Below are 21,059 nucleotides of genomic sequence, written 5' to 3'. Positions count from 1 at the left end.
ATGTGCGAAGCGCGCTTGCGCAAGAGCCGTCGCCTGCCCTTCGACCGGAAATCAGCTGCCCCTCCCACCATCAACCGGAAATCATTTCCTGGGACTTTTCTCTGTGGGCTGTCTCCTCCAGCGTTTTTTTCGTGGGGTTTATTTCATGATCTGATCCCCTCTGGGGAAGTGAACCATCTGGGTGCTTGATTTTAGCTTTGTTGACTTTGAAGATTAGATTGACAACAATTAAAAGGGGAAAACAGGAACTCCTCCGGTTCACTGGATCTCGCGAGGTGGCCAAACAACTATGAAAACAAAACGTTAGTGTTTGCAGTATTACGTTCCTGACAGCCTCTCTTACATATTTGCCCCAAACGCCCTTCCTCGAACTCAGAAACCAAAAGATTTTAAGATGGCAAAATCACCTAATAATAGCCTAGCTATTAGTTTAGCATTTGCACTGAAAATAAGTAGGCTGACGAGGAAAAATGTCTTAGAGAGAATTTCTTTTTAAAATTAAAACTCGTGATTTTTAAAGTTCCGTAAAAGCTAGAACTTAATTTTTCAATAACTGAAATACTGAGATGACAAAAAGTGGGTGGCTATACACTGGAATTTGTTCAATTAACATTTACCACGATACTTAAGGGACTAGACCGGTCATCAATGAACTAAAGGTCTGGTACTATTAGCCTGATCCCTAATGGTGCATATCTGAATAATTTTTAAATGAACGTGTAAGCTTTCATGACGATTTAATCACAAGTTTAACAAAATTCAGCACAGTGCTCTAAGCAGGGAAAATGTTTCTGGCATGATCCAAGCCCAAAGGGACTCTGGAAATCAATCGGGTTTGATTCCCAAGCCGGCCCTTTATACCTCTCACCCCTATCCCTCCAACCCCCATCTCCCATCCTAATGGAGTCAATAAAGGGATCGGCCCAACTCGTCCACTAAAGCAGTCCCCTTCTTCATGAGTCAAGCCTTCCTAATTATAATATGGTCAGTCCCCAGGTAGAGGTGAGGCCACAGGTGTTGTGGGGTGTTGGGCTTGGGGAAGTGTTCTACATGGCAGTAATGACCGCAAGGCAGATACACTTTAAGTCTTGCTGGGATTGAGGTTCACTGTAAGGATTTCATTTTGTTGGTTTATTTGGTTAATTTCTGTTTAACAAAAACATTGCTTTCTGAATAATAATTGAATGTTCAGTTTCCTCACAAACTAATTTTTTTAACCAAAGAACTTAACTGACTCAGAAGTCAAGCTGGGCCGGGCACAGTGGCTCACGTCTGTAATCCCAGCACTTTAGGAGGCTGAGGCAGAATAGCTTGAGCCCAGACATTCAAGACCATCCTGGGCAACAAAGCAAGACCCCCCTCTCCACAAAAATATACAGGCCAGATGTCATGACTCACCCTAGGCGGGCGCATCACTTGAGCCCAGGAGTTTGATATGAGCCTGGGCAATATAGTGAGACCTCCTCTCTACAAAAAAATTTAAAAACTAGCCACGCATGGTGGCCAGCATGCCTGCAGTCCCAGCTACTCAAGAGGCTAAGGCAGGAAGATCACTTATGGGGTTGAAGTTGCAGTGAGCCTTGATCAGGCCCCAGCCTGGGCGACAAAGCAAGACTGTCTCCAGAAAAAACAACAAAAATTACCCGGGCATGGTGGAGCACACCTATAGTCCCGGCTACTGGGGAAGATGAGATTTAAGGATTATTTGAGTCCACGACTTTGAAGCTGCAGTGAGCTATGATCACTACATGGTACTCCCGCCTGGACGACACACAGATACCCTACCTCAAAAATAAAAATAAAAAATAAACTTCCCAGACAATTCTGTTACATACTCCAATTTGGTAAAAACCAACACTTAGTGACATCTGCTTTTCTTTTTTCCTATCTCTGATATTATTTTTTCTATATGTCCTTGCCTCTGGTGGATTAAATACAGCTCTTTTGTTTCCTAGGGAGAGGTGAACAGTGGGGAGGGACATTATGTACTTTCCTCTTATTTTGAAATTTCTACAGATATAATTTCACAACCACTATTATTTTCTACAATTTACTAAATGGAATTGTAATACAGGCATTATTATTTTTCTAAAAAACTGCATAATCACTTTCTGTGTTGGGAGAAGAAAAATAGTGCTGCTTTTGTACCAAAACAGTATTCTTTCTTTAAAATAGATCTTCTAGAGGTGTTGTGTTTTGTTTTGCTTTCCTAAATATGAAAATAAATGAAAACTTACTCATTGTTAAAAAAAAAAAGTATCATTAGATATTTTTTAATTTTCTGAGTAAAAGTATTCTCTATTCTGTGCTTCTTAATGGCATGGTATATACAAAAGGACCTTGTTCCTAAATATAAAAAAGGATTATAATTACTGTATAAGATTATTACTCTGTAACCAGGGGATTTCTTAACTTCTCAGATTATAAAATGACTTTTTTATAAAAGCTTACTAATCACCTGTGAAAAATGTAAATATTGTTAAATGTAACCACTTTTGATCCCAGAAAGGAAAGGGGTTCCTTAAAAATCCAAATATGCTAATTAAAGTTATTTGCGTCTATGATTCCAGTGTCCCACCTCTTCTTTAAAGACAATCACACCTAACCTAGAGAAGTCAAATTCAGAGAGCTCGAAAGTAGAATGGTGGTTGCTAGTGCCTAGTGTGAGGAGAATGGGGAGTTATTGTTTAATGGGTATAGAGTTACAGTTTTGTAAGATGAAAAGCATTCTGGAATGCATGTCAGTAATGGTTACACAACAATGTGAATGTACATAATGCCTCTGAACTACACACTTAAAAATGGTTAGAATGGTAAATTTTGTTATGTATATTTTCACAATTGTTTTTTATTTTAAGAAATAACCACACCTAGAATAAATCATTACAGCTGTGTCACCACCTAATCCAGGATACTGGAAAAGCCTAATTTCAAATTCTCTCTAATGCGTATATGCTGTTATCCTTTTTTAAAATTTTAGTCTGCATTAAACGACTGGAGTACTTGACATAGGAAACAAAGTGCCTACCAAATGGCCTCACTGAATTTTTGGTGAATGAATAAAAGAAAAAGTCAAATACTATGCATTTTTAAATCTTTGGTAAAAACTAATCTTGGGGTGGGAGGAGGGTGAGGGTTGTAAAACTACCTATCAGATACTATGCTCGCTACCTGGATAATGAAATCATTTGTATACCAAACCCCAGTGACACAAAATTTACTCTTGTAACACATTTGCATATTCCCCCGACCCTAAAATAAAAGTCAAAAAGGGAGGGGAAAAAATCTCTCAGGCTCCTGAGCTGCCTCAGTTACTTTGGGCATGCCACTTTACCTTTGAAAGCCTCAACTTATCCATTTATAAAATAAACATGTTAGCTAAGCATATCAATAAAGTCCCTTCTAGCTCTAATAGTCTTTTTCTTGAAGGTAAACTATTGAAGGAAACCAGAAAGTCACCTCAAAATATGCCTTTTTTTTTTTTTCTTTCTGAGACCGAGTTTTGCTCTTGTTGCCCAGGCTGGAGTGCAATAGCACAATCTCAGCTCACTGCAACCTCCACCTCCCAGGTTCAAGTGATTCTCCTGCCTCAGCCTCCCAAGTAGCTGAGATTACAGGCACCCGCCACCACGCCCGGCTAATTTTTGTATTTTTAGTAGAGACGAGGTTTCACCATGTTGGCCAGGCTGGTCTTGAACCCCTGACCTCGTGATCCACCCGCCTCAGCTCCCAAAGTGCTGGGATTGCAGGCGTGAGCCACTGCGCCCGGCCAAAATATACCTCTTTTATATAAAAATTATTTTTGAGCCAAAGGCAATTAAGAAGCAGGAAATGGAGGGAAAGCTCTCTCCTCTTTTTTCTAGCTAAAAGGCAGGACATAAATTCTCTCTAGACTCTTACCAGCCCAGAAAGCCCCAGACAAATCTGCAAACAAACCTTACTGTATTAGTTTCCTTCTGTAGATTTACATTCCCACAGTTTCTCACCCTTAGAAGTCTAAAACTCTTTCCTTTGTTCTTTCTTCTCTCCACAAATTTATTGTTCTTCGTTGAAGATACTTACATAAGCCAGAGTTGTAAGCCACTGTTTTGAGTTACTCCTCATTTAGGTTTCTCTAAGGTGATGTGCACTGCATGCATTAATAAACTTCTTTGTTTTTCTGTTGTTACAAGGTTCATTCCAACTAAGAACTCATGAGGGTTAAGGAAATATTTTTCCTCCCCTAAACTATCTTATTCTAATCCATTCTTTGGAAAATTAAGCATAAAAATTGTCTCATTCTCTCCCTCTTTTGTTTAATGAACATATTGAATTTGCTTGAGATGGTTTATCTTGATTTGCAAAAGATAAAGCATATATAAATTGATGGTTGGGATATTCTCTAAGAATAATTCATAACCTTTGACATTTATTAAGTTTAGAATTATAAAACAAGTCTCTATAATTTTCCAAAAGCTTTGCATCTTTTTTTTCTTATGTATTAATGTATTGCTAGAGGACTTTTAAAGTATGCTTTACTTCATGTGCTTGGCAAAAAACTGTAAAATTCTAACAATATTTAAGTGCTTACTGTGCACCGGACACTATTCCAACAACTGGAGATACACTAGTGAACAAAACCAAGTCCCTGTTCCTGCTGTCATGGAATTTACATTCTAATGGAGAGAGGTAGACAATAAGCAAACATATGTCAGTTGGTAATAAGTGCCCAAAAAAAGAAAAGGAAGGGAGAGAGTTACTCTTTATGATAGACTGCTCAAAGAAAATCACTCTGATGAGATAAAAAGTGGGCAGAAACTTTAAAATAAAAGTCCTATAGATATCTATAAAGGGGAGGAATATTCCAGGCTGTGGGCCTAGCAAGAGTGAATACCCTTAAAACAGGAGCTTGCTTCACAAATTGATGGCAAAGTAGACCAGGTGCGACGATGGTGAAGTAAACAAGAGAGTGGTAGGAAATGACACCTGAGGAAGAGCTAAGCCCCAGATCATGTAACTGGATGAGTAAGCCAGTGAGAGAGTGGTAGGAAATGACACCTGAGAAGGAGCTAAGCCCCAGATCATGTAACTGGATGAGTAAACCAGTGAGAAAGTGGTAGGAAATGACATTGGAGAGCTAATGGCCATGTGAGACCTTGTAGGCCATGGTAAGAACTTAGTTTTTATTCTGAGTGAGAAGGGAGACTATTGAGAATTTTAGTAAGCCTGTGCATCTAGACTCTGAACTTCACAGGTCTCAGTTCACTACAACCCCCTTGGTTTGGGCAGGGTAGCTAGAGTGGGCTAGAGTTGGATATTTCCCTTCCCCCAAGTCAGTTAGGCTCTGATAAAACCCCGGCAGGTTAGCCTCTGATTAAATAGCTTCTCCTGAGGGCAGACCTTGTTAAGAAGAACAAAATGCTCTGGCGTATTTCAAAATGGCTCCTTTTCCCCACCCACTACCAGAGGCATGGATAGTCACCCTGAGGACCTGTGAGAGCTCCAGGAGCTTAAACAAAATTGGGGAGCGAGGAAGAGGGGATGGCTAGGTCCCTCTGACTTGTCCACACTGATCCTTCACATTGACCTATCCTGGTAGTTGTTCCATTGGCGGCTTCAGCAGCTACTTTCTGCTCTGGTAAGTTGTGATTCTCTATATTGACGTGCTTTCAGTCCCTCCGATTTTGGAGGCGGTAGTATACCCAATAACCTTACTTCTTTTATGGATCCTATGAAGAAGAGATTTTGATTTTCAGTTTGTCTAGCTTTTTACTTGTTAGGACTGAGTAGCAACTTCCAAGATTTTTACATGCCAGTCTGGAAACAAGAAGTCAACAAACATCACCACTGAAAATTTTGAATAAGGTTATGACCTCCCATTAGATTGTTTCACCATGGCCTCAATGTAAAACATTCTTGGATTTTTGAAGCATGGATTTTTGCCATGCATTGCATCCATTTTCAAGGCTTTTTTTTTTTTAAAAGGATGGTTAAGTCTGTCAATTATTTACACTTTAGAAAAAGTAAATTAATTACATAATAACATCTGAGAGAGAGGCTGAGCATGGTGACTCACACCTGTAATCCCGGCACTTTGGAAGGCCAAGGCAAGAGGATCACTTGAGGCCAGGAGTTTCAAACCAGCCTAGGCAACATAGTGAGATCCCGTCTCTAAAAAAAATTTGTTTTAATTAGCCAGGCATGGTGGCATGTGCCTGTAGCCCTAGCTACTTGGGAGGCTGAGGTGAACTGTGAGATCAGAAGGTCGAGGCTGCAGTGAACTGTGATCACACCACCACACTCCATCCTGGGTGACAGAGTCAGGCCCTGTCTTTCAAAAATAACACCTGAGATCAGCAAAGACTAGATGCATTTTTAATAGAAAAGGAAGGAATAGCAAGCAGTCTGGATAGTGCTTTGGACAACCAAAAACCTTTGTAAAGTACCTTTTGGGTTAGAGGGGTCAGAGAATAAGATTTAGAAAGTGAGAAGGGAGTAAGAAATCTTAGACCAGCTTATTGAAGTGGGGAAAAAATTAATTTAAAAATTTTAAAAGATTTGGCCAGGTGTGGTGGCTCATACCTGTAATCCTAACACTTTGGGAGGCCAAGGCAGGTGGATTGCCTGAGCTCAGGCATTCAAGACCAGCCTGGGCAACACGGTGAAACCCCGTCTCTACTAAAATACAAAAAAAAATTAGCTGGGCATGATGGCGGGCACCTGTAATCCTAGCTACTCAGGAGGCTGAGACAGGAGAATTGCTTGAATCTGGGAGGTGGAGGTTGCAGTGAGCCGAGATCATGCCACTGCATTCCAGCCTGGGCGACAGAGTGAGGCTCCATCTCAAAAAAAAAAAAAAAAAAATTAAAAGAGATTTAAGACATCCAAGCAAGCACCATTTGAATTTTGCCTTAGGCCTAATAGCAACTCAAGTTGCACTGAAAATCATTTGGAGTGCTACTTATTGGAAGTGGGTTGTAGTTTGCCAGTGTCAGTGTTAAGGAATTAAGAAGGGAGAGTGTTAACATATTTGTTAAGAAAGTTCATTTGAAAGTCAGCCTTATCCGCAGTCACTCCTCTGACAGTTGTTTGGCTTTGGGGAAAGCCACTTAACCTTTCAAAGCCTTTTTTTCCGGCTTTAAGCTCTGCCTAAGGAACTATCTAAGTTAATTTCTCATCTAGCGTATTTTTCTTCCTTCTCAGACATCAGAATAACTGTATCTTCTAGTATTCGCTGAATTGGTCATAATTTCCATTGCCTGATTCACATTTCACTCCCGCTTCTATCTTCTGCCATTCATTTAACAGCAAAAGTTATTAAATATCTTCTGTAGAAATAAATGAAGACCAACCAAATGAGAAAAGCCTATTTATTCTGAGCCTGCTGTAGCAAGGGAGTCCACCACTATCACTTGCGTTTTGGCAGAGACTCAAGGCAGCAGAAGAGTAGGAGAGCTTTATAGTGGGGGAAAAAAGAAAAGACTTCACATTTGCCCTGATTGCAAGTTGTCGTGGAGAAGCTGTAGGTGAGCTAACTAGAAATGGGGACATCTTGCGTGATTGGCTAGGGGTACGTATTTGGCTCTCTCTGGTTGGTCTCAGGTTGGAAACAGGGACAAAATTAGGAAAGCTGTCAGATATTAATGAAGTTCTTGCCATTTAGCACCAAGTGTTGTAGAAGTTACTGGTTAGTTTCCTGAATTGTCACTAGTGATAGAGATCTGATTTCCTGCCAGTCTGATTTATACCAGACTGACTTCCTGAGTTGTTTATTGTAAATGAGGGGTTGGCTTCCTGGGCAGGTTGTATGTCAAAAAAATCCATATTTACATATGGTCTCTCCATTGTCCCTTCATATATTCAGTCTCTCACTGTTTTGAATCATTCACAATTATTTCGAATTAACATCTTTACCACTGGTTAGAAGGTTAATGTCTTTCTGACCCGCTTAGTTTAGCATCATGTGCCGCAGGAAGAATTTGACAAGCTGAAATTTTCATTTGACTTTTACTAGCACTGATGTACTATTATTCTTTTAACTTTCAGTGGTTACCAATGACACAGGAGCTGAGCTTCCAAAAATTTATTGAACAATCTGACTTACTAGGAGAACTTAAATATGACTTCAATGAAAAAGCTGAATTCAGACACACTGAAACACAAAGGCCTTTCGTCTTTAACTATTATGAAAATGTGCTTGAGAAAAATAGCAAGCGCTACCAGGCCCTTGGCCATTTGCTTGAACAATATATTTATGAGCTTTTGGAGAAGGTGTGCAAATTACAAAAAGTATATATCCCACCTGAGGCTGATGAAGAAGAACCAAGAAGCTTCTTTTTTATGAGTGAGAAAGCATTAACAAATCACCATTCTGCTCTTCTTGTCCTTCTTCAAGACCATGGGGTCTTTCGAGCTGGTCAGTGGAGTCAGCAGGCAATAGTACATCATGGTCTCCAACATGGAAGTCAGATACCGTGTATTCAAATGGCATTGCAGGCACATTATGATGTAATGGTGCTAAACCCCAATGATAATTTTGTGGAACTAAAGATGGAAAAAGAGTGGCAAGGCCTTTTAACACAAAATATTGAGTCGTCTTCTCTAAAAATGGTTCCAGGTGGGAGCTTTTTCTCTCTCCAGCATCCTCCCAAATGCATTCCAAAAAGATGCAGCAACACCCCCGAAGAACACATGGCTTACATATGGGATTACTTCATTTCAAAGACTGAAGGCAAGGATATTGCCTTCATTGTACATGGTTATGGAGGCTTGGTTTTTATGGACTTGCTTGTTCGTAGAAGGTGGGAAGTGATGAGCAAAGTATATGCTGTTGCACTTATTGACTCTGAACATCATGTAGGACACCAGCTGGGAAGTGATGTACAATTATTAGCATGGATAAAGCACCACTGCCGTGAATGGGTGACAAGTCCTAAGCCTTTGGATAAACCTGCAGCTACTGTTTTCAAAAAGGAATTTCCTATGGTTTCTGCTGGTACAGAAAAGTACAGCTTAGCCCCTTCCTCTAGCCTTCAGTCAATTTTTAAGTACTTTAAAAAAGCTTTAAAAGCCAGAACAACCATTAATTTCTCTCAAATGCCAATAGTGACTAGAGGTTCCACAAAAAGAAAGCAAAGTGCTTAAACTACTTTTGTCATCTAAGGTTTTTTTTGTCCTTCTGCAACTTTGCTAATATAGATTCTGGAAGGAAAAAAAAAACACTTTCAACTCACACACAATATGATGTTCTGGCTTGAGGTTTGATTTGTTACTTTTTATTATTTTGTTTTTATGAGGCAGGGTCTGATTTTGCTGCCCAGGGTGGTATGGAAATCTGGCTTTAAGCGAACCTCTTACCTCAGCCTCCCAAAGTGCTGGGATTATAGGCATTAGCCACTGCACATGGCCACAGTTGTTGCTTTTTTTTTTTTTTTTTTTTTTTTTTTTTTTTTTTTGAGGAGAAGGAGGAGGAGGAGTCTCACTCTGTAGCCCAGGCTGGAGTGCAGTGGCATGATCTCAGCTCACTGCAACCTCCGCCTCCCAGGTTCAAGCAATTCTCCTGCCTCAGCCTCCCAAGTAGCTGGGACTACAGGCACGTGCCACCACGCCCAGCTAATTTTTGTATTTTTACTAGAGACAGGGTTTTGCCATGTTCCCCAGACTAGTCTAGAACTCCTGACCTCAGGTGATCCACCCACCTTGGCCTCCCAAAGTGCTGGGCTTACAGGCATAAGCCACTGCACCCGGCCATTTCGTTGCTTTTTTGAAAAGTGAACATATTCTCTTTTGTAGCCTATTGATGAACTGGGAATTCAGTGCCATCATTAATATTTTACAGTGTTAGTTAAGTGTGAAGATCTTTTTTTAAAAAAGCTATGGTTTGATATAATGACAGCAAAATGGCAATTGATAAAAATTAGATATAGAATCAATCTTTGATTTCTGTAATATTAATATCATAGTAAAATTACAAGTGAACATAAAGATTAAACATCATAAGCAAACTGCATTCTTTGTTTATGTTTTTTGTTAAAATTTGTTGTACTCCGTTCACCAGGTCTGAAGAAAAAAAATGTTTTAATAAATTTTTTGGTCTCGTGTGTGTGTTCACTCATATCTTCAACTAATATCTGAGTGCTTACTATGTGCCAGTCAAGACTAGGTGTTTGGGACACTGTAGCAAACAACCCCAACATTCCCTTTCTCTTTACAGAGTTTACAATGGCCGAGAAATTACAAATGTGAAGAGTGTTAAATAGTAGAGGAGAGTGGGTGCAGACTGGGTTCAGTGTCTCATCCCTGTAATCCCAGCACTTTGGGAGGCTGAGGTGGACGGACCACCTGAGGTCAGGAGTTTGAGATCTGCCTGGCCAACATGGTGAAACCCCATCTCTACTAAAAATACAAAAATTAGCCAAGCAAGGTGGTGAACGCCTGTAATCCCAGCTACTTGGGAGGCTGAGGCAGGAGAATCACTTGGACCAGGGAGGCAAAAGTTGCAGTGAGCCGACATCGTGCCACTCCACTTCAACCTGGACGATGAGAGCAAAACTCCGTCTTTGGAAAAAAAAAAAAAAAAAAGGAAAGGGTGCCATGGAATATCTAGCATGAGAGCTAACCAACCTTGGGGTTCAAGGAATATTTCCCAAAGAAAATGATGCTTAGTTTGAAGAACAATAGTAGTTGGCTAGGGGAACAAAGTCACAGGCAAATGAACAACCTATGCAAAGGTTTTTAGGCAGGAGAAAGAAGTCTAGCTCAGCTACAGCTGAAAGATTGAGAAGGAATAGTGTGTTCAGAAATAAATTATTTAGGACACTTGCTGATATAGTTTGGATTTGGGTATTTGTCCCTACCCAAATCTCATGTTGAATTGTAATCCGTGGTGCTGGATGTGAGGCTTGGTAGGAGGTGTTTGGGTCATGGGGGCGGATCCCTGACAGCTTGGTGCTGTCTTCACAATAGTGAGTTCGAGTGAGATCTGGTCATTTGAAAGTATGTGGCACCTCCCCTACCCTCTCTCTCTTGCTCCTGCTCTGCCATATGAGTGGCCTGCTCCCCTTCACCTTCTGCCATGAGTAAAAGCTCCCTGAGACCTTCCCAGAAGCCAAGCAGATGCCAGTGCCATGTTGCCTGTATAGCCATCAAAACCATAAGCCAATTAAGCCCCTATTCTTTATAAATTACCCAGTCTCAGGTATTTCTTTATAGCATGCAAGAACACCTTAACACAGAAAATTAGTCCCAAGGAGAAAGATGTTGCTAGAAAGATACCTGAAAATGTGGAAGCAGCTTTGGAACTGGGTAATAGGCAGAGGTTGGAATGGCTTGCAGGGCTCAAAAGAAGACAAGATGAGGGAAAGCTTGTAGTTTCGTAGAGACCGGTTAGATGGTTGTGTCCAAAATGCTGATAGTGATATTGACAGTGAAGACCAGCCTGACAAGCTCTTAGATGGAAGTATGGAACTTAGTGACGGGAGCAAAGTTCACCCATGTTATGCCTTAGCAAAGAGCTTGGCTGCACTGTGCCACTGCCCTAGGTTCTGTGGAAGTTTGAACATGAGAGTGATGATTTACATATCTGGCAGAAAAAATTTCTACACAGCAAAGCATTCAAGATGTTGCCTGGCTGCTTCTAACAGCCTACATTCAAATGTGGGAGCAAATAAATGACTCAAGTTTAGAATTTATATTTAAGCGGGAAACAAAGCATGAATGTTTGGAAAATTTGCAATCTTCCCATGTAGTAGAGAAAAAGCTTTTTCAGGAGAGGAATTCATGTGAGCTGTGAAGTAACCACTTGCTAGAGATATTTGTGTAACTGAAAGGGAGCTAAGTGCTAATGTCCAAGGCAGTGGGAAAAGTCCTTGAGGACAGACATTTCAGAGACATTTGAGGCAGCCCATCCCATTACAGGCCCAGAGGCCTAGGAAGGAAGAATGGTTTCATAGGCCAGATCAAGGGCCCCAGTGCCCTATGCAGCCTCAGACACTGCTTCCCACATCCCAGCTACTCAAGCTTTAGCTAGGATTCAAAGGGGCCCAGGTTCAGCTCAGGCCACAGCTCCAGAGGGTGCAGGCCACAAGCCTTGGGGGCTTCAACATGATGGTAAACCTGTGGGTGCACAGAGTGCAAGAGTTGAGGCTTGGCAGCCTCTGCCTGGATTTCAGAGGATATATGGAAAAGCCTGGGTGGCTAGGCATGGTGGCTTATACCTGTAATCCTAGCACTTTGAGAGGCCAAGGTAGGTGGATCACTTGAGCCTAGGAGTTCAAGACCAGCCTGGGCAACATGGCAAAACCCCATCTCTACAAAAAATGCAAAAATTAGCCAGGCCTGCTGGCACATACCTGTTGTTCCACCTACTCAGGAGCTGAGTTGGGAAGATTGAGCCTGGAATATCTAGGCCCACAGTGAGCCATGATGGTGCCACTGCACTCCAGCCTGGGCAACAGAGTGAGATCCTGTCTAAAAAAAAGAAAAAAAGCCTGACTCTCTAGACAGAAGCCTGCTGTTGGGGCAGAGAACTCATGGAGAACGTCTCCTAGTACAGTGCCAAGAAGAAATGTGGGGTTGAAGGCCCAACACAGAGTTTCTACTGGGGCACTGCCTAGTGAAGCTGTGAGAAGGGGACCACCATCCTCCAGACCGCAGAGTGGTAGAGCCACTGGCAGCTTGCACCCTGTACCTAGAAAAGCTCCTGGCTGTCAACAACCTGTGAGAACAGCTATAGGGGCTAGAACCTGCAAAGTCATAGGAGCGGAGCTGTCCAAGGTCTTAGGATCCCACCCCTTATACTAATGTGCCCTGGATGTGGGACATGGAGTCAAAGGAAGTTATTTTTGGAGCTCTAAAAGTTAATGACTGCCCTGCTAGGTTTCAAGCTCATATGGGACTTGTAGCCCCTTTCTTTTGGCTGATTTCTCTGTTTTGTAATAGGAATGTTTACCCAATGCCTATACTTCCATTGTATCTTGGAAGTAACTAACTTCTTTTTTATTTTATAGGTTCATACAAGGAAGGAGCTTGCCTTGCCTCAGATGAGACTCTGGACTTTTGAGTTAATGCTGGAATGAGTTAAGACTTTGGGGGACTGTTGGAAAGGCATGATTGTATTTTGCAAAGTGAGGAGGACATGAGATTTGGGCCAGGGGCAGAATGATAAAGTTTGGATGTTTGTCCCTGCCCAAATTTCATGTTGAATTGTAATCCCCAGTGCTGGAGGTGGGACCTGGTGGGAGGTGTTTGGGTTGTGGGGGCAGATTCCTCATGGCTTGGTGCAGTCTTCATGATAGTGAGTTTTCAAAAAATCTGGTCATTTACAAGTGTGTGGTACTTCTCCTTACCTTGCTTGCCCCTGCTCTTACCATGTGAGATGTCTGTTCTCCCCTCACCTTCTTCCATGATTGTAAGCTTCCTGAGGGCTCTCCAGAAGTAGATGCTGATGCTGTGCTTCCTGTACAGCCTGAAGAACCATGAGCCGATTAAACTTATTTTCTTATATATTACCCAGTCTTGGGTATTTCCTTATAGCAATGCAAGAATGGCCTAATATACTTGTTAAAGACAGTAAGGAAGACCTTATACTAGAAGGACTACTGCAGTGAGGAATTTGCAGTAGGAGAGAAAGATCAGGCTCAACTCTGAATACAAGGACTAGTGGGGATTTACAGCCAAGGAGCAAGGTGGGGTCCGTGGATGAAAAATTACTAAAAGAAAATATCAGGGCTATGTGATGGTTAATACTGAGTGTCAACTTGATTGGATTAAAGGATACAAAGTATTGATCTTGGGTGTGTCTGCGAGGGTGTCGAAGTATTGATCTTGGGTGTGTCTGTGAGAGTGTTGCCAAAAGACGTTAACATTTGAGTCAGTGGGCTGAGAAAAACAGATCCACCCTTAATCTTGTGGACACTATCTAATCAGCTTCCAGCAAATATAAAGCAGGCAGAAAAACGTGAAAAAAGAGAGATGGGCCTAGCCTCCCCGCCTACATGTTTCTCCTGTGCTGGATGCTTCCTGCCCTTGAACATCAGACTCCAAGTTCTTCAGTTTTGAGACTCAGACTGGCTCTCCTTGCTCCTCAGCTCACAGACAGCCTATTGTGGGATCTTGTGATCATGTAAATTAATACTTAATAAACTCCCCTATAGACACACATGCACACACACACACACCCCCATCCATCCATCCTATTAGTTCTGTCTCTCTAAGAAAACACTGACTAATACAGGCTAAGAGGGATTCTTGCTAAGGCAGGCCAGGGTGATAAGATATCATGCATGGAGGGTGATGAATTTGATCAGATATCAAAGGTTTTCAGCTATCAAGGGTGGAGATTTTCACTAAAATGACTCAAGAGGATTCCTTTTTTTTTTTTTTTTTCTTCCTTTTCTTGAGACTGGGTCTCACTCTCACCCATGCTGAAATGCAGTAGTACAATTATGGCTCACTGCAGCCTTGACCTCCCAAACCTCATGTGACTTTCACATCTCAGCTTTTTGAGTGGCTGAGACTACAGGCAAGTGCCACCAAAACCTCACTATTTTTAAAATTTTTTGTAGAGATGAGGTCATGCTCTGTTGCTCAGGCTGGTCACAAACTCCTAGGCTCAAGCAATTCTCCTGCCTTGGCCTCCCAAAGTGCTGGGATTACAGGCATGAGCCACTGCGCCCAGTCCTAACAGGATGCCTGCTAAAACTGGACTAAACAGTCTAACTGAAACTATTAGGTTGGTGCAAAAGTTATTGCGTTTTTTGCTATTTAAATGGCAAAAATTGAAGTAGCTCAACTCAGTTGTGGTTATAAGATTATATTGCTCTAGGAGGGCTATAGACTAAATATTTGTGTCCCCTTCTCTCCCCGCCAACAAAATTCATATGTTGAAACCTAATCTTCAATATGATAGTATCTGGAGGTAGGGTGTGATTAGGGGAAGTTATTAGTTCATAAAGGCCTCCACCCTCATGAATGGGGTTAGTATTCCTATAAAAGAGGGCCCAGAGAGCTGTCTTGCCCAATCTGCCATGTGAAGACACAGTGAAGAGATGGCCATCTGTGAACCAGGAAGTGAACCCAGACATTTGCTGGTGCCTTGACTTGAACTTTCCAGCCTCCAGAACTGTGAGAAATAAATTTCTGGGTTATGTGTGTGTGTGTGTTGGGGTTTTGTTTTTTGATTTTGTTTTTTCAGATGGAGTCTCACTCCATCACCCAGGCTGGAGTGCAGTAGTATGATCTTGGCTTACTGCAACCTCTGCCACCTGAGTTCAAGCGATTCTCCTGCCCCAGCCTCCCGAGTAGCTGGGATTACAGGTGCCTGCCATTGCACCTGACTAATTTTTGTATTTTTAGTAGATATGGGGTTTCACCATGTTGGCCAGGCTGGTCTTGAACCCCTGACCTCGTGATCCACCCGCCTTGCCTCCCAAAGTGCTGGGATTATAGGTGTGAGCCACCATGCCTGGCCAAATTTCTGTTGTTTATAAGCCACCTAGTCTGTAGTATTTTTGCTAAAGTAACAATTCTTTGCTTGGCCAAACTTTACTCAGGCTCCTGAACCTTGCTCTAGGCCCACTGTACACTTCCTTGTAAAATCCAATTTTAGTAAAGAACTCTGCTAAGTCAGGTTAGCAAGAATCCTTCACCCTTAATGCTGGATCACCCTCAATACCTGATCAGGTTTCTCATCCTCTACCACCCACCAGCGATGCCTGATCACCCTGGCCTATCCTCAGCAAAAATCCTGTTAGGTTGATTTAGCCATAATTCTCCTTATCCTTGATGTTTCCTCTTAGGAAATTTTCATCTATTGACCCCACCCTACTACTTGGCTATAAATTCCTACTTGCCAATATTGTGATGCCATTGCTGTGGCCCCTATACCTATTGCATGGTCTTGAATAAAGTCTTCCTTACCATGCTTTAACAAGTATCATTGAATAATTTTTTCAACAATTTCAGCCCAAATAGACCAAGGCAGAATATGTTTATCTTGTCACTTCAAAATATTTCATGTTTTGATAAACACTCTGTATATTTAGAAACAGTTTTTCTATGCAAAGCGTCATCATTTTTGCTCCAGACAGGAAATACTTGTGTTGAAAACACAGCTTGTTTTAAGTTTTCTCTCCTAGTCCCTTAGTATTCCCTTACTCTGACTTCTGATACTGAACTGTCTTTACCGCTTGAAGTCAATAAAGAACATCTCTGCTTTTTTGGCTATCAACTGAAAACCAGGGATGTATGCTGACAGAAGACTGATATGAGAGGCCTTTAGGGAAATCCTAAAACCTCTGACATCACCATGTAATGATTTTTTTTTTGCTTTCTTGTGGAAAATAGTTGGAGATAATTGATCAATTGCTCATTGTTCTTAAGCAAGGCACGTGAAAATCGGTGTATTACTTTCCAATACTAGACTAAATATAGCTCAACAAAAAAGGAGAACATGTTATTGAAGCAGCTGCATTGTCTGGGACATCACCTGAGATTCTTTGTCTCATGGCCATGAAAATCAAGAACATGGACACACAAAGAGTGAGATTACAGCAGAAGTTTAATAGGTGAAAGGAAAAGAACAGCTCTCTGTCACAGAGAGGGATCCCAAATGGGTTGCTGTGCTGCAGTAAAATGTAAGGGTTTTTATAAATGAGCTAGTAGGGAGGGGGTATCTTATCTACATAGGGCATGAAAAACCAGTTAGAACCAGGTGTACCATTTGCATAGAGCGGAGTCTCTGGCAGCCCCCACCCCACTCCTTTATCATGCAGTTGGGCTCTTAGCTTGGGCTACTCCACACTGCTTATCTCCTTCCACCATGCATGTGCTAAAAAGCAGAGGAGGAGTTTCTGTGCCTGGTCACAGGTACCTCATTGCAACTGCAGGCACCTGCCACCCTGTGTAAGCTTCCAGTTTCCCTATATTAGTGTCCCCCAAAAAGGGAAAGGAATGTACTCATTAAGGCCCACTGTATTTACTGGGACCCATTGTATGTATGTGAAGTTTGGTGATTACCCAGGAAACTCTCCCTCTATGTCAGAGTTGCTTATCTATTTTTATAGCCCAATCTTCTAGGCTGTCTCTGTTAGAAGTGATTTCTTTGAACTTTGTGTGGTTAGAAAGGAAGTAATTTCTGAGCTGCTTTTTTATTAGAAGAAAAGTTTATGTCGGGGACTCTGTTACCCTAACTATCTACCTAAATAATTTCTATCTCCTGTATCATCATTTTTGCAAATTTGCTATGGGAAGTCTCATTAACTGGAAAGTACACTTGTTTGCTTTTCAATGTTTCTTCAAAAGCAGTGGTTCTCTAAATTCAGAATGCATCAGGACAACCTGGAAGTCTTGTTAAGACAAAGATTGCTGGGGCCCACTGCCAGCATTTCTGATTCAGTAAAATCAGTAGGTGAAGGCCAAAAAATTGCCACTTCTAACCAGCTCCTAACTGATGCTGATGCTGCTGGTCCAAGGACCACATTTCATGAACCACTGTTAGAAAGAATAAGAATGCACTGGGCACAGTGGCTCACACCTGTAATCCTAACACTTTGGGAGGCCAAGGAGGGTGGATCACTTGAGGTCAGGAATTAGAGACCAGCCCGGCCAACATGGTGAAACCCTGTCTCTACTAAAAATACAAAAATTAGCTGGAAATCACTTGAACCCAGGAGGCAGAGGTTGCAATGAACTGAGATCATGCCACTGTGCTCCAGCCTGGGATACAGAGCAAGACTCCATCTCAAAAAAAGAAAGAGAGAGAGAGAGAAAGAAAAGAAAAGAAAATTAAAGAAAGAAAGAAAAAGGAAAAAAGAAAAGAAAAAGGATGAGATTGGCTTGTAAAGGAAAATAAAAATCTCAGGATGCCCAAACTCATTATGCCATGGAGAGAGTTAATCCTGGGAAATGAGTCATGCAACATTGCCATCCTTTTTCTCCAAACAAATAACTATTGCTTTGAAACCTTGCATCAAACCACGTCCCCACAGACAAAAAGCTTCATTCCTCTCCAAAAGGCTGCCCTCACAAATTGCTTACAAGGAAACTCTTTGCTGGCTCCTAAATCTTTCAGGACATATATCCTTCTATAAAATAAGCACATATCAATTGTTACCATAGGTCTGCAACCTGTTTAACTTTTAAAACTAAGATATGTTAAATCTCACATTGACAATGTCAATTACAAGCTTATCTTCACAGGTCAGAACAAGGACAAGATGAGATCAATCATTCTTCTGCCTACACTGAAACGACTGTATAATTGGCTCTTGATTCCCTTTTCTTTGAATGTTCACATTATCTTATGTAAAATGTAGATTACTGGGTACTATTTAGAGCCTCACAAGAACGTGACCATTTGCCTCACTGCCTACCCTCCCTCACCCCTACCTCACCTCCACATTTTCCTGAATGTTCTCTCCTCCTTGAAAAATGTAAATGCTAAGCCTCCTGAAAATCTCTTTGGAGAGCACAGGCCACAGATGCCTCTTTGACTTGGGTTTTTCCCAGGGGCATCCTCAAACTCTGGCTCAATAAACCTCAACTGATTGAGACTCCTGCCTCAGTCTTTCATTTCAGTTGACAGGCTAGGGGGGTGATGAAGAAAAAAAATCAATGATACTTAATAAAGCATGATAAGAAAGACTATTCAGGACCATGCAATAGGGATAGGGACTATGGCAGTGTGATTTCACAGTGAGGAAGAGAGTTGGGCTCAACTGTAAACAGCATGGGCAAGTGGGAATTTATAGCCAAGGAGTGGAGTGTCAGTGACAGTTCTCTGGAGGACAGAGTAAAGGGGATTATGTCTAAACCTCACACAATTCTTGCTGAAAACTGGGGAATGACAAAAGATGAGGAACCTGATCATATATTTGCCAGGTGAGGTGTCAGAGCCCCAGCATCAGAAACTGGTCGACTCACAGGTTGGTAAGAAGAATTTACTGACAACAGAATAGGTTTGAAAAGGAAAATTTTATCAGATAGAAAGAACGCTGCAGAAGAGTGCAGTGGGTTGCCTCAGAAAGAGAGGACCGCCACAGTGCAGCCATGGTGGATTTTTCCTTAGAGATATCTACGGAACTTAAAGTGGAAGCTTCAGGGTAATTTGGACCATATTAGCCACATAGGTCATGATAGATGATTACATTTGTAGACATTTTGATGCCTTGATGTCAGTGAGGGATGCACAGCAAGTTTTGACATGCATACATTCCAGAAATGTATAGAAATTCTAGTTACTTACAGTTTTCTTTTTTTTTTTTTTTTTTTTCTTTGTTGAAACGGAGTCTCGCTCTGTCACCCAGGCTGGAGTGCTGTGGCTGGATCTCAGCTCACTGCAAGCTCCGCCTCCTGGGTTTACGCCATTCTCCTGCCTCAGCCTCCCAGGTAGCTGGGACTACAGGCGCCTGCCACCTCGCCTGGCTAGTTTTTTGTATTTTTTTAGTAGAGACGGGGTTTCTCCGTTTTAGCCAGGATGGTCTCGATCTCCTGACCTCGTGATCCGCCCGTCTCAGCCTCCCAAAGTGCTGGGATTACAGGCTTGAGCCACCACGCCCGGCCTACTTACAGTTTTCTTAAACCTCGTACCAGATGCCTGCTTTAGATAATAGGGAAGTCTAATTACTTCTGAATTCCTCATATAAGGAGTTTTGTGCTTGATGGTCACTAGGCCATCTTTGCTGTCCTCATTTTCCCCCCAATAAATACCTTGGTCAAATCTTTGACCTTTTATATTCCCCTATGCTCATGTCTACTTGCTGCCTATTAGGGTCTCAAGAAAGGAAAAACAGCACAGTGAAAAGGGGCATCAAGTCTGTCTGGCTACTTTCTGCCGAAAGGGGATGTTGAAGGGATAAGTTATGCTTTTCCCCTTCTTGGTCTCTGTCATGAAGGGGATTAAAGGTCATGAAAAACTTGTTCACAGGGCAGGCACGGGGGTCACAGAGGAATGAGATTTCATCAAGAGGCCTCATGTAAATGGAAGCTGCTCTTGCAGGCCAGCATTGGGATTGCATAGTCATCTATAAATAGAATCATTGTAATCTGGAAGATATAAACTTAATGAGAGCATTAAAAAGGCAGGGACCAAATATTAAAGGAAGATTGACAAGGGGCAAAGGTCCAAGGAATGGGAGAAGCCAGGTTATTTTTAGAAAATAGTAAGTAAAGGTTTTGACTCAGTCTTGGCTTCTTCAGAAAAGTGTGTGTATAGCCATTTGGCTTCTTTGAAGATTCCTTGGACATTAGTTTCTACTGCTCCAGACACATAAATGTGGTGCAATAGGTTTTCTTGATGACAGCACAGACTCCTCCTTGTTCAGCTAGAAGTTAAACCAGAGTTCATTTATTATCAAAAACCATTCCTACTAGTCAGTTTAAAGACTTTTCTAGTGCAGATAGACTTGTGCCAGTTTTTGCTAAGGCTATTTCAAGGGAAGCATTAAATTCTCGTGGTGTGATTTCATGGTAAGTAAAACCTGCCAAGGGGTGAGAGTTGTGATAGTTCCCACAACTCCAGCCACAATAACTCCTAGGGCATTTTTTCTTCCAAAATGCAATTCTAGATTGGAAGTTATGTTCAAGACAGTGAATTCAGTGGGAGCCATTGTTCCCAGAGTACAATCACTATAATGAAGAGAATTATCATGGTGGGATAGGGTCAAAGCTTGAAAAGGGTTTAAATAAGTATTAGCAGTGCCACAAAGCCATAAGAGTCCAGGAGGGACAGATAATATAGTTTGAGGCTTCTTGGACTAAGAGGGCCATGGCTGCTAAGGCTGTTAAGCCAGGGGCCATCCCTGGGATACTAGGTCAAAAGTTCTTGAAAAATATGCTATATGGCACTTAGAGGACCCCAGATCTTGGGATAAGGCTCCCAAAGATATTCCTCTTCATTCATACACATACAAAAAGAAAGGCTTAGTCAGATCTGGTAGGGATAAGGCCGGAGCTCAGATTAAAGTTTGTTTTACAGTGTTTAGAGGGAGAATTCTTTTAGTTTACATTGGAGCCTGTGTCCCCCTAAAAAAAAAAATGTTTAGAGCATACTTCATATCAATAGTCCAGCATAAAGGTTGCTC

At 41.7% G+C, this 21,059-nt stretch overlaps 1 protein-coding gene across 1 annotated transcript; it reads left to right on the top strand.

The window, feature by feature from the left end:
* LOC701808 (putative protein ARB2BP) lies at positions 1-9,123 on the top strand. The gene is made up of 2 exons (XM_015129067.3): positions 1-103; positions 7,994-9,123. Exons 1-2 carry the CDS (start codon positions 1-3, stop codon positions 9,121-9,123), a joined length of 1,233 nt encoding a protein of 410 aa, XP_014984553.3.
* Positions 9,124-21,059: the final 11,936 nt, after the last annotated feature.

The sequence above is a fragment of the Macaca mulatta genome, chromosome 2, assembly GCF_049350105.2.
Source record: "Macaca mulatta isolate MMU2019108-1 chromosome 2, T2T-MMU8v2.0, whole genome shotgun sequence".
NCBI lineage: Eukaryota > Metazoa > Chordata > Mammalia > Primates > Cercopithecidae > Macaca > Macaca mulatta.
This window is presented reverse-complemented; position numbering and strand designations above follow the sequence as displayed.